At 43.3% G+C, this 12,147-nt stretch overlaps 1 protein-coding gene across 1 annotated transcript in view; it reads left to right on the forward strand.

The window, feature by feature from the left end:
* Positions 1–12,147, forward strand: part of GUCY2C (guanylate cyclase 2C) — a 79,143-nt gene that overhangs the window by 39,677 nt on the left and 27,319 nt on the right. Inside the window, exons 12-16 of the mRNA XM_060166837.1 lie at positions 2,549–2,654; positions 5,896–5,958; positions 6,572–6,643; positions 7,103–7,207; positions 11,066–11,152. Coding sequence (XP_060022820.1) covers positions 2,549–2,654; positions 5,896–5,958; positions 6,572–6,643; positions 7,103–7,207; positions 11,066–11,152 — 433 coding nt within the window. The remainder of the gene's footprint in view (positions 1–2,548; positions 2,655–5,895; positions 5,959–6,571; positions 6,644–7,102; positions 7,208–11,065; positions 11,153–12,147) is intronic.

Here is a 12,147-nt window from a genome sequence, read left to right on the forward strand (position 1 = left end):
CTGGAATCACATCACCAGGTAGTGTGTTGGGCCAAAGGTAGAACTCAGTCCTTCTGACCATCAGTTCCATGATTGCTCTACTTAGCTTGGACATATGAAGAGCCCAGTGCAGTGCCAGAGACATAGTCTGTATACTCAGAAATATTTCTTGAATATATAAATGAATGAGTGAGTCCCACACTACCTCTAATATGTGTGTGTTAAACACACAAAACTTTCTATCCCATTATAGTATCAGGATCATTCCCATTTCCTAACTAAACCAGACAACAGTTTTTCTCTGTGTATCACACGCTTTGGTCTGTGTGTCACTGTACCTTCTCATGATGAGAGTCCAGTCTGTTGCATGTCCGTTAAAGGTTTCTGCAGGAAAGTGGGTAGATTGTTCTCTTCAGTCTAAAGGCAGAGCTTGACTCCTGTGACTCTGTATTACCAAGAAATGTAAGAGATGATTTACAGTGTATGGTGACCATTTAGTTGAAGGTAAGAGGAAACCAAAATTTGAGGAGAGTGAAGGCAGCCAACAGCAGGGCCACAGATGTGGCTATTGTCCCTCAGACACCAAGTCCAAATGGGCGTCAGCTTAAGATAGGATGAATCACAAAGTAAGAAACAGTAACAGGTGGAAACAGGCATTTTCCGTTTTCTCTAAGCAGGGAAGGCAGAGATAGGGCTTCCTAATGGCGAGAGCAATACTGTGTCCGTGAGGAGATATGGAAGACAGATGTTATTCTTATAGTTTTCCATTCCAACAGCTATGCAAGAAAAGTAGTGAATGATTTGTAGCGTCCTCTAATTCAATATGAATGGCAGTTGGCTCTGTGGAGTCCCAGGAGTCTTCCGCAGTGCAGAGATGAGAGTCTGGGAGCCTTCAAGGCCCTAATAGTCACGCCACTTGCCACCAAAATCTTTGGCCAATAATATACTATTTTATATGTATCTAATAGAGGAGTAGTCAGAGTTAGATGGAAGCATAGGAAGAGAATAATCATTTCTGCTTAGGGGACATTCACAACATCATCATCAATGACCTTGAGACGGTGAGTAGGAGTCTGTCAAATGAGCACAAGCAAAGACAAACTCAGGGACAAATAGGCCAATGGAAAAGAATACAGATTCTAGAATCTGACACGAGCAAGCGTGAGAACTTGGCATATGATGGGAACATTATGAGTCAGTTGGGAAATGATGTTGGAACAGTAGGCTCTCAACATGAAAAAAATGAAATGAAAGCCCTACCTGAAACAATACACAAAGATAAATTTCATTCCATATGGATTGTAAATGGATTACAGACCTAAACGTGAGAAAGCAAACTCAGAAGAAATTAATAGAAAATGACTTTATGTCTCAAGTAGGAAAATACTTCTCAGTCAAGATAAAAAAGAAAAGTCAAAGAGAAAATAATATAACCATGACCTTAATAAAAGCAAAACTTTTTATACAGCAAAGCTCAATAAAGCAATAAACCAGAAGAAGGCATTTGCAACGCATCAAAGGACAAAAGATTTGTTTTGCAGAATTTATAAGGAACTCGTGTAAATAAATAAGGGAAAGACAATGCAATAGAAAAAACGGGCAAAATTATGAAGAGGCAACTCTATAAAATAGCTAGAAAATATTTGAAAAGATATTTAATCTCTCTAATAATCAAGAAAATGAAATACAAAGCAACAAACACCATTTCACATACATCCTAAGGGTTAAAAAAAGTTAATGCCAAATGTTGTTAAGAATACGGAGGAAACGGGAATTTTCACAGTGAGAGGGCAAATTGGTGCAATCGCTTTGGGAAACAATTTGGCAATGTCTGTAAAGTTGTGAGTGTGCATTCCTATAACCCAAGAATGCTGCTTTGTCTATACTATCTGGGGGAAACAATCACAAATTCTTGACATTTTGAATGTTGGGTTACATGTTGTTACATTTTTCTCTGTGCTTTTCTATTTTCTTAATGGATTTTTTAAAAGGCACGTATGCCGAAGAGGAACTGGCTTATTTGGGAATCTGATGTATCCTCTGTTTTCGCCTCACGCTTTCTGTGACATCAGTTGAAATTTTTTTTTTTTTTTTTTTTTTTTGCTGTATGCGGACCTCTCACTGTTGTGGCCTCTCCCGTTGCGGAGCGCAGGCTCAGCGGCCATGGCTCACGGGCCCAGCCGCTCCGCGGCATGTGGGATCTTCCCGGACCGGGGCACGAACCCGCGTCCCCTGCATCGGCAGGCGGACTCCCAACCACTGCACCACCAGGGAAGCCCAGTTCAAATTTTTTATTATAATAAAGGGTTGCCTTAGTGAAGGATCTGAGAAAGTGAAATGAAAAAGAAAAAAAAAGAAAGAGTACAGAAGACCATCAGAAATCCTTACAGGTCCACGAAAGGTCAGCACTCAAGCCAGTTTGGAGAACATGGAGTCACACCATTGGGCCAGCTGTACTCACCGCGTATCCGCCGGAGGGCATCATAGCTCTAGATTTCTCCTAGTGCTCAGAAACCGAATGGCATGAATACTAATAAAAACCTGTTGGCTGATTCTATTCCTTTCCCAGAAAATATAAGAGAGACTATGCACTTCGACAGAAAAAGTGGTTCCACATTCCTCCCGAAAATATCTTTCCCCTGGAGTCCAATGAGACCAACCATGTTAGCCTAAAGGTAAGGTTTCCCTTACCTGGTGAATGCAAGGGCTGGTGCAACTTGCCAGGGATTTGACAAGACTTTGGTACGTGGTATGAAATGTTCCAGGCCAGGATCATTTGTTTCAGAATCCAAGACTTAGATGTTTTCTAACTCAGCTTCCTGTCTTTCCCTTGGCTCTTCATTGCACTAAATGTCAGCCACTTGAACCAATGAACACTTCGGTGGAGGCTGAGATATGGTGTGTTACTCATTCTTTGCATCTGACCCAGAAGAGAAATGCACCGAGTGAGAATTTTTTATGGAAGGGATACGGAAATGGGTAGAGCATTTGAGCTCCTCTAAACCTCGGGGAGCTACTCTGCTTATACTGAGGACGTGTGACTTACTTGCTCGTTGCTGACAAGAGAGGTCTCTGCTGATATTTGCCCACATTCTCCCTCAGCCAGGAAATCTCAGCAGCAGCCCCGTGATAACTCCTCCCATCCGCTGAGGTTGATGCGGGACCTAAGTGGTCTTACCTGCTCCCCACAGGGACCTCATGAGATGAACTTTACCATCATAATTTTGCCGATGAGGAAATTGAAGGGCAAAGGGTTGAGAAGCAGGGCAGGGTCACACACAGCCAGGGAGTCAGATTGCTACAAATGGTAACAGCTAACATTTCCTGAGCACTTGTTATGTACCAGAGGCACTGACCCGTTTCATCGTTCCCGAGCACTTGGAGGCAACAGGGCTGGAAATTCAGGAGCGTGGCCGCAGGGTGAACCCAGTCTGTGTAACCGTGAAGAGCACGATCCTAACATTCACCATACACCACAGCCTTATCAGAGGTTTTATACCGAATACTAAGGGGAGATGGAGTTCCAGAACCTCCACGTGAAGGAGTGGGCAGCGTCCCTCAGAGCAGGGCCAAGCCAACAGGATCGTGTGACCTGCGGTGCCTCCCTGCCTAGAATCAGCAAAAGTAAAATTGCTTCACGGGTCAGGTTTGTGCTTGGAGCCTCTCCGCCAGCTCCTGGCATTCCACCCCAAGTCCTGCACGCTGCACTCTGGTGCCTCAGGTCCCCTCACGGCTGTGCGAGGGCTGGGTCTTCCCGTCCTCCAGAAGTGCGCCACGCTCGAAAGTGATGCTCCTGTTACATCCTGAACCACAAAAATAAAGGTGCTGTTGGCAAAGGCCAGGGACTTGCCCGGCAGTCCAGTGGTTAGGACTCCGAGCTTCCACTGCAAGGGGCACGGGTTCGAACCTTGGTCAGGGAACTAAGATCCCGCATGCTGTGCAGTGTGGCCAAAAAGTTAACCAACTAACTCACCAAATAAATATTTCTAAAATTAAAAAAAAAAAGACCAATCTGTCTCAGGCAAGTGTCAGGATGAAATCGATCTTGTGGCCATTCACAGTAAAATGTAAACAATCGTCAGATTATTGGATTTTCAAAGAGAGAATTTATTGACCTGAATGACTTACCGGCAGTACCCTGGGAAGGGGAGAGGAGACCTTTAGAAGGAGTGAGTGGTCCCCTGCCTCTGGTGTGACACGAGGGTGGGCTCCCACGTGGTTCACCTCTGTCACGTCCAGCCACGGCTCCCCTCCTCACAAGCCTCCCCCACTGCCTCAAAACCCCAATATTGCACTTTGTTCTTTGGGGTTAGGCCTAAAACATTGTGTCTCTGCACGTTTTCTTAAAATATAAATACTCCTAGGAGTATACCCCATCTACCCCTTGTCAGGCATGACATAATTTTTATGAGTTAATTCACCAGTTGGCTAAGGAATAGGTCTTGGGGACAGTAACCAAGAAGGAGGAAGGTTAGAAGTGATTCAGAGCATTGGGGAGTCGCTGTCACTCTGAGGTGCAGCCCAGCTAGGGAGCAGGCGGCTGGGAATTGGCCTTCCGTCAGCAAAGTCAGCAAGAGGGGAAAATGCCACACAACCAGACAGGCGGTGGTTCGAGCTCTGGATAAGGAAGCAAGACTAAGGGGCGAGATGATGAAGAAAGCATCCCGGGCTAGAAGAGAGAGGGTCAGAAAACCAAGGCAGCCAGAGGGAGAGAAGTCAGCAAAGCCCCAGGGGAGAGCAACAGACAGAAGAAAATGGTAAAGATGCAGAGGACTCATTTGAGGATAAAACGCCTTTGCTTGCAAGAAAATGTCACAAAGTTTGTCTCGGTTGATTCCCAGGTATCCCTGAGTTAGGATTGCCCAGATAAGGAAGGGACTGAGGCTCAAATGGTTTAAAGGACGTATCGAGGCCTGAGGGGGTGAAAAGAATACTAGACAAGAAGTCATGCTTGGGTTCCATGTGTTCTTAGGCCACGTGTGGTATCATCCACGTGTGGTATCATGCCGCCCTTTTGTACCTCATGTATAAAGTGAGAAACAGGAGAAGGGGAGACAAGTGGCATTTATTAATCTGCAGTGTGCTGGGCATCATGCTTGGAATTGGATATAACTTACTTCACTCACATTTTCAAAGTGTCCCTATGAGCTAAGTTTTAACAAATATAATACACAGGTTTTTATGAGAATCAAGTGGAAAGATGCAATAGCTCTCAATCTTTTTTCTGCCTTTAGACTGGCAGACCAAGAGCCATGCTAGCCTGCAGGTGCGTGCGTGCGTGTGTGTGTGTGTGTGCGTGTGTGTGTGTGTGCGCGTGTGTGTGTGTGTGTGTGTTACGTTTCGTCCCATAATTAACTTTTTAAAACATTAATTACCAAATACAAACATCTTGGAATGGCATAGAAAATCCATATTACAAGCTTCTTTTGACAAATCAGATGATCCGGCAACTCCAGGCTGAACCCAGAGCTGATGAGGCTGTCCTCTGAAGCCCCAGCACAGCGTCCTCACTTGCGTTGCTACTTGCGCATTTAGGCATGAGTTCGCAACTCAGATGCACAGCGTGCTCCCCTAAGAGCGTCTGTCTGGAGCTACAGGCAATGGCTCCCAGTAGATGGGGGAGCTGAGAGAGAAGGAAGCAAAGGAAATCGCTGGCTGAAATAAGCCACAGGAGGAAGGGAGGGAAACCCAGGGTTAAGCTGGCGGATACTTGGAAGGAAGATACCCTTGGAGGGAGAGCGTGAGAATGATAGGGAACACAAGTCAATTATGACAGTTTTTCTGAGCCCGCCCAGAGTGCTGTGAGCAACTACAACAGATACAGCCCACCCGCAGAGCCTCTCAGCCTTCACTGGCAGGGGGTGGGGGGAGACTAGATATGGAGCTTCTGGAATAATTGGCCTTTCCTCGTGCCAGATCGATGACGACAAGAGACGTGATACAATCCAGAGACTACGACAGTGCAAGTACGACAAAAAGGTGACTCTAGTCTCCTCTGCTCTTCTGAACCCTCAATCAGGGGTATGTGCTGGGCCTTCTGACTCATCGTCACCCCAGCTCTGATGTTGCCAGTGCGATGGCCGGGGTGCCCGGGCTGACCCCAAGGGCTGTTCCTGGAGCCTTTCACAGGGGTGGGCAGGGCTCTGCTTCAAGGGTTACAACACTCACAAGTCATGAGTATATTGAAGGAAAAATAGAATTTTTCAGAGGGAGAGAGTGAAGGAAGGAAAAGGAAAAATTAAAGAGATTCAGAGCAGTCCAGGCAACCCTGTATATATTTCAGCTCATTGCAGTGGGAATATGACAATCCCATGGGGGGGTTTGTATCTTCTTTCCCTCCCTCCCTCCCTCCCTCCCTCCCTCCCTCCCTCCCTTCCTTCCTTCCTTTTCATTTAGTCATTTTTAAGAAACATTCCCATCTGAGCCTACTATATCCCAGGCACTAGTTACCAAGGATATAAACAGCAATAAAAGTGTTGCCACTCCCGAGAGCTTACAGTGTTGTGGAAAGATAGACACGTGAGCAAATTATTATAACATGCATATGAGTGGTCATGCTACATTCTCTCTTTAATTCAATGGGTCTTTGCAGCGAGTGATTCTAAAGGATCTCAAGCACAACGATGGCAATTTCACCGAGAAACAGAAGATAGAATTGAACAAGGTACGCGTCCCTTCCTTAAAACCTTTAAGTGAGAAATAGCTTCACCCCATTCTCCCCAAGCATTGAGGTCCCTGGTGGAGCAAGGTGTTATTGGGGATGCTGACAGAGAAGCCCTCAGACCAAGAAATGGGTGACCGTACTCGCTGAAAATTGTACCAAAATATGTTGAAGGGTGATGTTTGATGGTGTAAAACATGTTGGCATGTCCTAGAAGGTGGTCCTGATGTGATTTGAGAGTACTCAAAGGTTTGTATTCAAGTCCCCTTGCCGACAAAAGAAAGGCTGTGGGGTAAGATGTAATTCCAACTGCAGTAGGAAATGAACTGACACTTCATTGTATCAAGAGCAATACATCTTCCCAGAGATCTGAGACACGGCACGTTTTATTAACATATTAGTTTTTACTCAGGCGCTCCTTTCTGGCTGACTTGCTTTGTAAATAAACATGTTATATCTTAGTTGCTTCAGATTGACTATTACAACCTAACCAAGTTCTACGGCACGGTGAAGCTTGATTCCATGATCTTTGGGGTGATCGAGTACTGCGAGAGAGGATCCCTCCGGGTAAGGAACCAGGATCGTTTCCAATTCCCTACCTAGCCAACCATATGCAAAAAAGAATATTTAGTAGCGACTTTAAAGGCTCACTCAGTGAAATAATATCAGAGAGTTATCAGGAAAAGTGTATGGGCCCGTATGCTTGTCAAACTAGATCACTCAGATCTTGTCAACCATCCATATTTTATCTTTATAAGAAAACTAGCTAAAAAATATTCAGGAGTGTAGACTTGAGAAAACAAAGAACAGATGTGGAATAGTGATTGCCTCTTGATTCATTTTATTTTACTGGCATACTTGCTTTTGTGTTAAAAGGAAACTGGATGGTCATTACGATAGCAAGGAGGCTTGTTCATAAGTCCTAGTTCTGCTGTCTAAATCCTACCATTGTCTCCCTTGGGAAGGATTGAGGATGACCCAGGAGTTGCCTGATGGGGTCAGGAATTCTGGCTGAACAAGTCCAAAGCAGAAAAAGAAAGACAGGACTGAGGCAAGTTCTTGGGAAGAACCAACTATCGAGCTAAGAATATCAAATCATTGGCTAGCTCAGAAGGGCAGGCACACACAGAAGCATTCACACAAAAAACAAAGTCAGGTGTCGAGGAAAAGGGGAGGGGCAGGAAGGAAACCAGCACAGTTGCTTCAAAGAGCATCGAAATATTTGCTGCTCACCTTGAGCACTTTCTAGGCATATGTTACAAGAGCTTTCAGCCTTTTAAATACCTTTGGGTAGGGTGACCCTATAATTTCATTCTCAGGATCCTTTGAGAATGAAAGGGGGTACCAAAATAATTATGTGTTAACAGCAGACATAAACTGCAGCTGGCCCCAAGCAAACCAGGAATTGTTGTCACCCTACCTATGGGCTCCTTTCCGACCTCGTATCTCTTAAAAACCTCAATGTTTTCCCCAACAAAGCCAGAATACTAATATTGGGGGCAGCAGCAGCTTCAAAGAAGTCCAAACATTCATAATTCAATAAAATTTTAAGATAATAAAAAGTGCTGAACTAATAACTTAAATATTTTTGTTCAATAAGCTTCAATTAAAAAAAGAACACAAGAGGGAGTTGCCTGACAATCCAGTGGTTAGGACTCCACAATTCCACCGCAGGCGGCACGAGTTGGATCCTGAACTAGGATCCTGCATGCGCACGCAGCGTGGCCAAAAAAGAAAAAAAAAAAAGTAGCTTTAAAAATGTATGTATGGCATAAACTCAAATCTGTCTTCAAAGAAAACAATTATATCCCTAAATGCTATTCTCTCTTAAAAAAATAATCTAAGTATTCAATGCAAAATTTAGAAGAATAACTATGGCCTAAGGGCAGGAAACCTTCACAATTCAATTACTATAAAACTGGTAAATTTTTAAAGTGCATTCATGAGTTGTTTATTTTTTAAAAAACTACAAAACATACAAGCTTCTCATACTTCTAATTAAGTCTCTAAAACAAACATAAAAATACACAAAAGTGAAAATTTAAAAAAAAATCTATGAAAAAGATGCTTTCAATTATGAAAGAACGTCATGACTATTAAGTTTAAAAAATCTTTAAAAAAAGGAAAAATTTCAGAAACAATATAATCATGAAAACTTGACTCAAAGTAAAAACTTACGGAAGTCAGTAACAATAGAAGAAATTAACACTCCCATTACAAAGAAAACCAGACTCAGCTTAATTTTTCTAAACTTCAATGAATAATTCTCAACATCTATGTAAATACTGTTCTAAAATAAAACAAAAAACATGAACATCCTCTAAATTCATTTAACATTCAACAAGGCTAGCATAAAGTTGATACTTAAATGTGATTAAAGACTAATTACATTTATGAATGTAAATGAAGAATTATAGATAAAGTACTGGTAACTAAGCCAGTTGTATATGGAAAGTGTAATACAACTAGATACGGTTAATTCTACGAATGGAAAAAATATTACTCTAATGCATCATATCAAAAGGTCTTTGGAGAAAGACCATATGATCATTTTAATTGATGCTGAAAGTGATCATTTAAATTGCTGCTGATATAATAAACACATTTCTAATAATAACAATTTCAGGTCTTTCAAAATTCAGTGTTTTCCATACAAAGGCTAGACCATATCTGATTCATTTGATTTCAGTGCAACAGAAATGTCCAATTAACAGAGCCTGGTCAAAGGGTTTCACACCGTCTTTTAATCCCTAAAATGCCCGGCCAACATTTAAATATCATATACGTAGTGTTTTTGGCTCTCTGCCTTATGGTGGGAAACTTCAATTACCTGAGTGGTCCTGGGCCCCCCATCTGGCATTGCTGACTCATGCTGGGAGCAGACCACACAAGCTTCTACAGGAAACTTATCCACTCCTTTGTATTGTGAACCTCAAAGCAAAGGCTGTGCCTTTGCAAACTACATTCCCCTCCCTGATGTAATCCTTTTAGGCTTCAACCCATGGCAAATCCCATCAAAAAACTACTTTTATGGGGAAACAAATGAGAAAGTCTCTCCCTAGACAGAGTAAAAACAATATACTTCCCATCTTATAAATATACAGCAACCGGGACTTCCCTGGTGGCACAGTGGTTAAGAATCCGCCTGCCAATGCAGGGGACACGGGTTCGATCCCTGGTCCGGGAAGATTGCACATGCCGCGGAGCAACTAAGCCCGTGCGCCACAACTACTGAGCCTGCGCTCTAGAGCCCGCAAGCCACAACCACTGAGCCCGCACGCCACAACTACCGAAGCCCGTGCGCCCAGAGCCTGCGCACCGCAGCAAGAGAAGCCACCGCAATGAGAAGCGCGCGCACCACGATGAAGAGTTCGCCGCAACTAGAGAGAGCCCGCACGCGGCAACGAAGACCCAACGCAGCCCAAAAATTAATTAATTAAAAAAATATATACAGCAACCTTGGCTAACCTTGTTTAGGAACAGTTGATTCATTCATGCAATAAACATTTATCGAACATCTGTTCTGTGCCAGACACTTACTAGATGTTGCAGATACACCAGTAAGTGAAGATTATCACAGAATTGACATTTTCGTAAGGAGAAGAGATAGTAAATAAAAACGTAAAAAATGTCAGTGCTCAAGGAAAGAGTTACTTAGGGTCTGTCTGCTCAGAACTCCTCTCCCTTAACTTGGCCTGCTATCCACAGCCCCTTATCTGAAATGACTGATGGCTTTGGACCCTCTGTTGGAAACTATTCGTACAGTACCTGAGTTAAAACTGAGCTTTTTCCCCAAACAAGAAACTATTGTTAGGTTCTCAGTTAGGGTGCTGTTTAGAGTTTTACTGTGAAGAATAGTTTTCAGCTTAGTTAAAACCCTGTATCTTGATAGAACCATCATCACGTTAATACTGTGAGTTCAAAATTCTAGATCCTACAGTTCCCGTGAAAGTCCAAGCTCTCTGTCTTAACGACAGAGGACTTAGAAAACAGAAGAAACACTTAGAGGTATTAAGCCAATGGATACAGTTGATCATGTAAGTGAAAACATAGCCTAATGAAGGAATTTCCTAATAGCAATTCCTTGTTGAAAAACACTAGGGTAATTTTGCTGAGACAGAGCCTGCGTCTCAGCCCACCACGCCACTCTCCTGGCAGGTGCCTGCTCATTCCTTTACTCCTGGTGGAAGAATCGGTATATTGGATCTATGGTCATCTCCTGCTCATCTCCTTGGGATAAGAACCACCTAATGTTTCTTAAATCAGAGAGAAAAGAAACACATGTTCAGGAAAACCAGGACAATGGAGTTCCAACTTGTTCCTGAGCCCAAGGCCTCATGATCAGAAAGTCATTATTTGCCTGTAAGAGTCTTTCCACAATAGCCTCCTTCAGACAACTCATCTTCTTCTTTTTCTCCTGTTCAGGAAGTTTTAAATGACACAATTTCCTATCCTGATGGTACATTCATGGATTGGGAGTTTAAGATCTCTGTCTTGTATGACATTGCTAAGGTAAGAGACCCACAAACACAAAAGACATTTATGAAAGTTAAATCTGGGAAAACAGATCTGGCAAGCTATTGCATTGGTCTCTCCATCTGTAAAATGATAATAAAAATAGTACCTATGTCATAGGGTTGTCGTGAGGATTTTATGAAACAATGCATGTGCTCCGAATAAGACCTGACAAGCAGGTATTCAATATATGTTGGCCATTATTATTTTTATTATTAAATTCTTTCTACACTGGGCTTGGGGCACACATTTTCACAGATTTGCTGGAAGTAAAAAGATCACGTAAGGTCTCAGAGAAGATGACTGAATCCTCATCTTCATAAGAGAAAATATTAAGGGCAGGCATTCGTCTTGCATGAGGCAATGATAAATCTGGACATGTATATTTCCCAGATGTGCGATGAAAAGGAAGTCGATACCAGTAACTAGGGCCCCATTCAAGAATGAAGAAAAGCGAGTCCCGAGAGTAAGCTATGTGATACAGTCTTAAATCACTTGAAAGTCACATCGCATCAGAATCAGTTGCAAAAAATGTGACACAATACCTTATTTGGTACATTTCATCCCTGGGATCAAGGCCGAACACCAGTTTCTGCAATACCACCTCTGGCCACCAGGGGGAAGCACATCAGCTCAAAAAGGTTTTCCTCTTTCAAAACAGAATGAAACATTCTATTTCAAAGAATGACGGGCTTCCCTGGTGGCGCAGTGGTTGAGAGTCCGCCTGCCGATGCAGGGGACGCGGGTTCGTGCCCCGGTCCGGGAAGATCCCACATGCCGCGGAGTGGCCGGGCCCGTGAGCCATGGCCGCTGAGCCTGCGCGTCCGGCGCCTGTGCTCCGCAACGGGAGAGGCCACAATAGTGAGAGGCCCGCGTACCACAAAAAAAAAAAAAAAAAAAAAAAAAAAAATAGAATGAAACCGTTTAGACTTTAGGAAATAATCTAGCCTCACCCCTCCCTTCAGGAAGGCAAGGCCTTATTCATATTTTTT

This window comes from Lagenorhynchus albirostris, chromosome 11, assembly GCF_949774975.1.
Source record: "Lagenorhynchus albirostris chromosome 11, mLagAlb1.1, whole genome shotgun sequence".
Lineage (NCBI taxonomy): Eukaryota > Metazoa > Chordata > Mammalia > Artiodactyla > Delphinidae > Lagenorhynchus > Lagenorhynchus albirostris.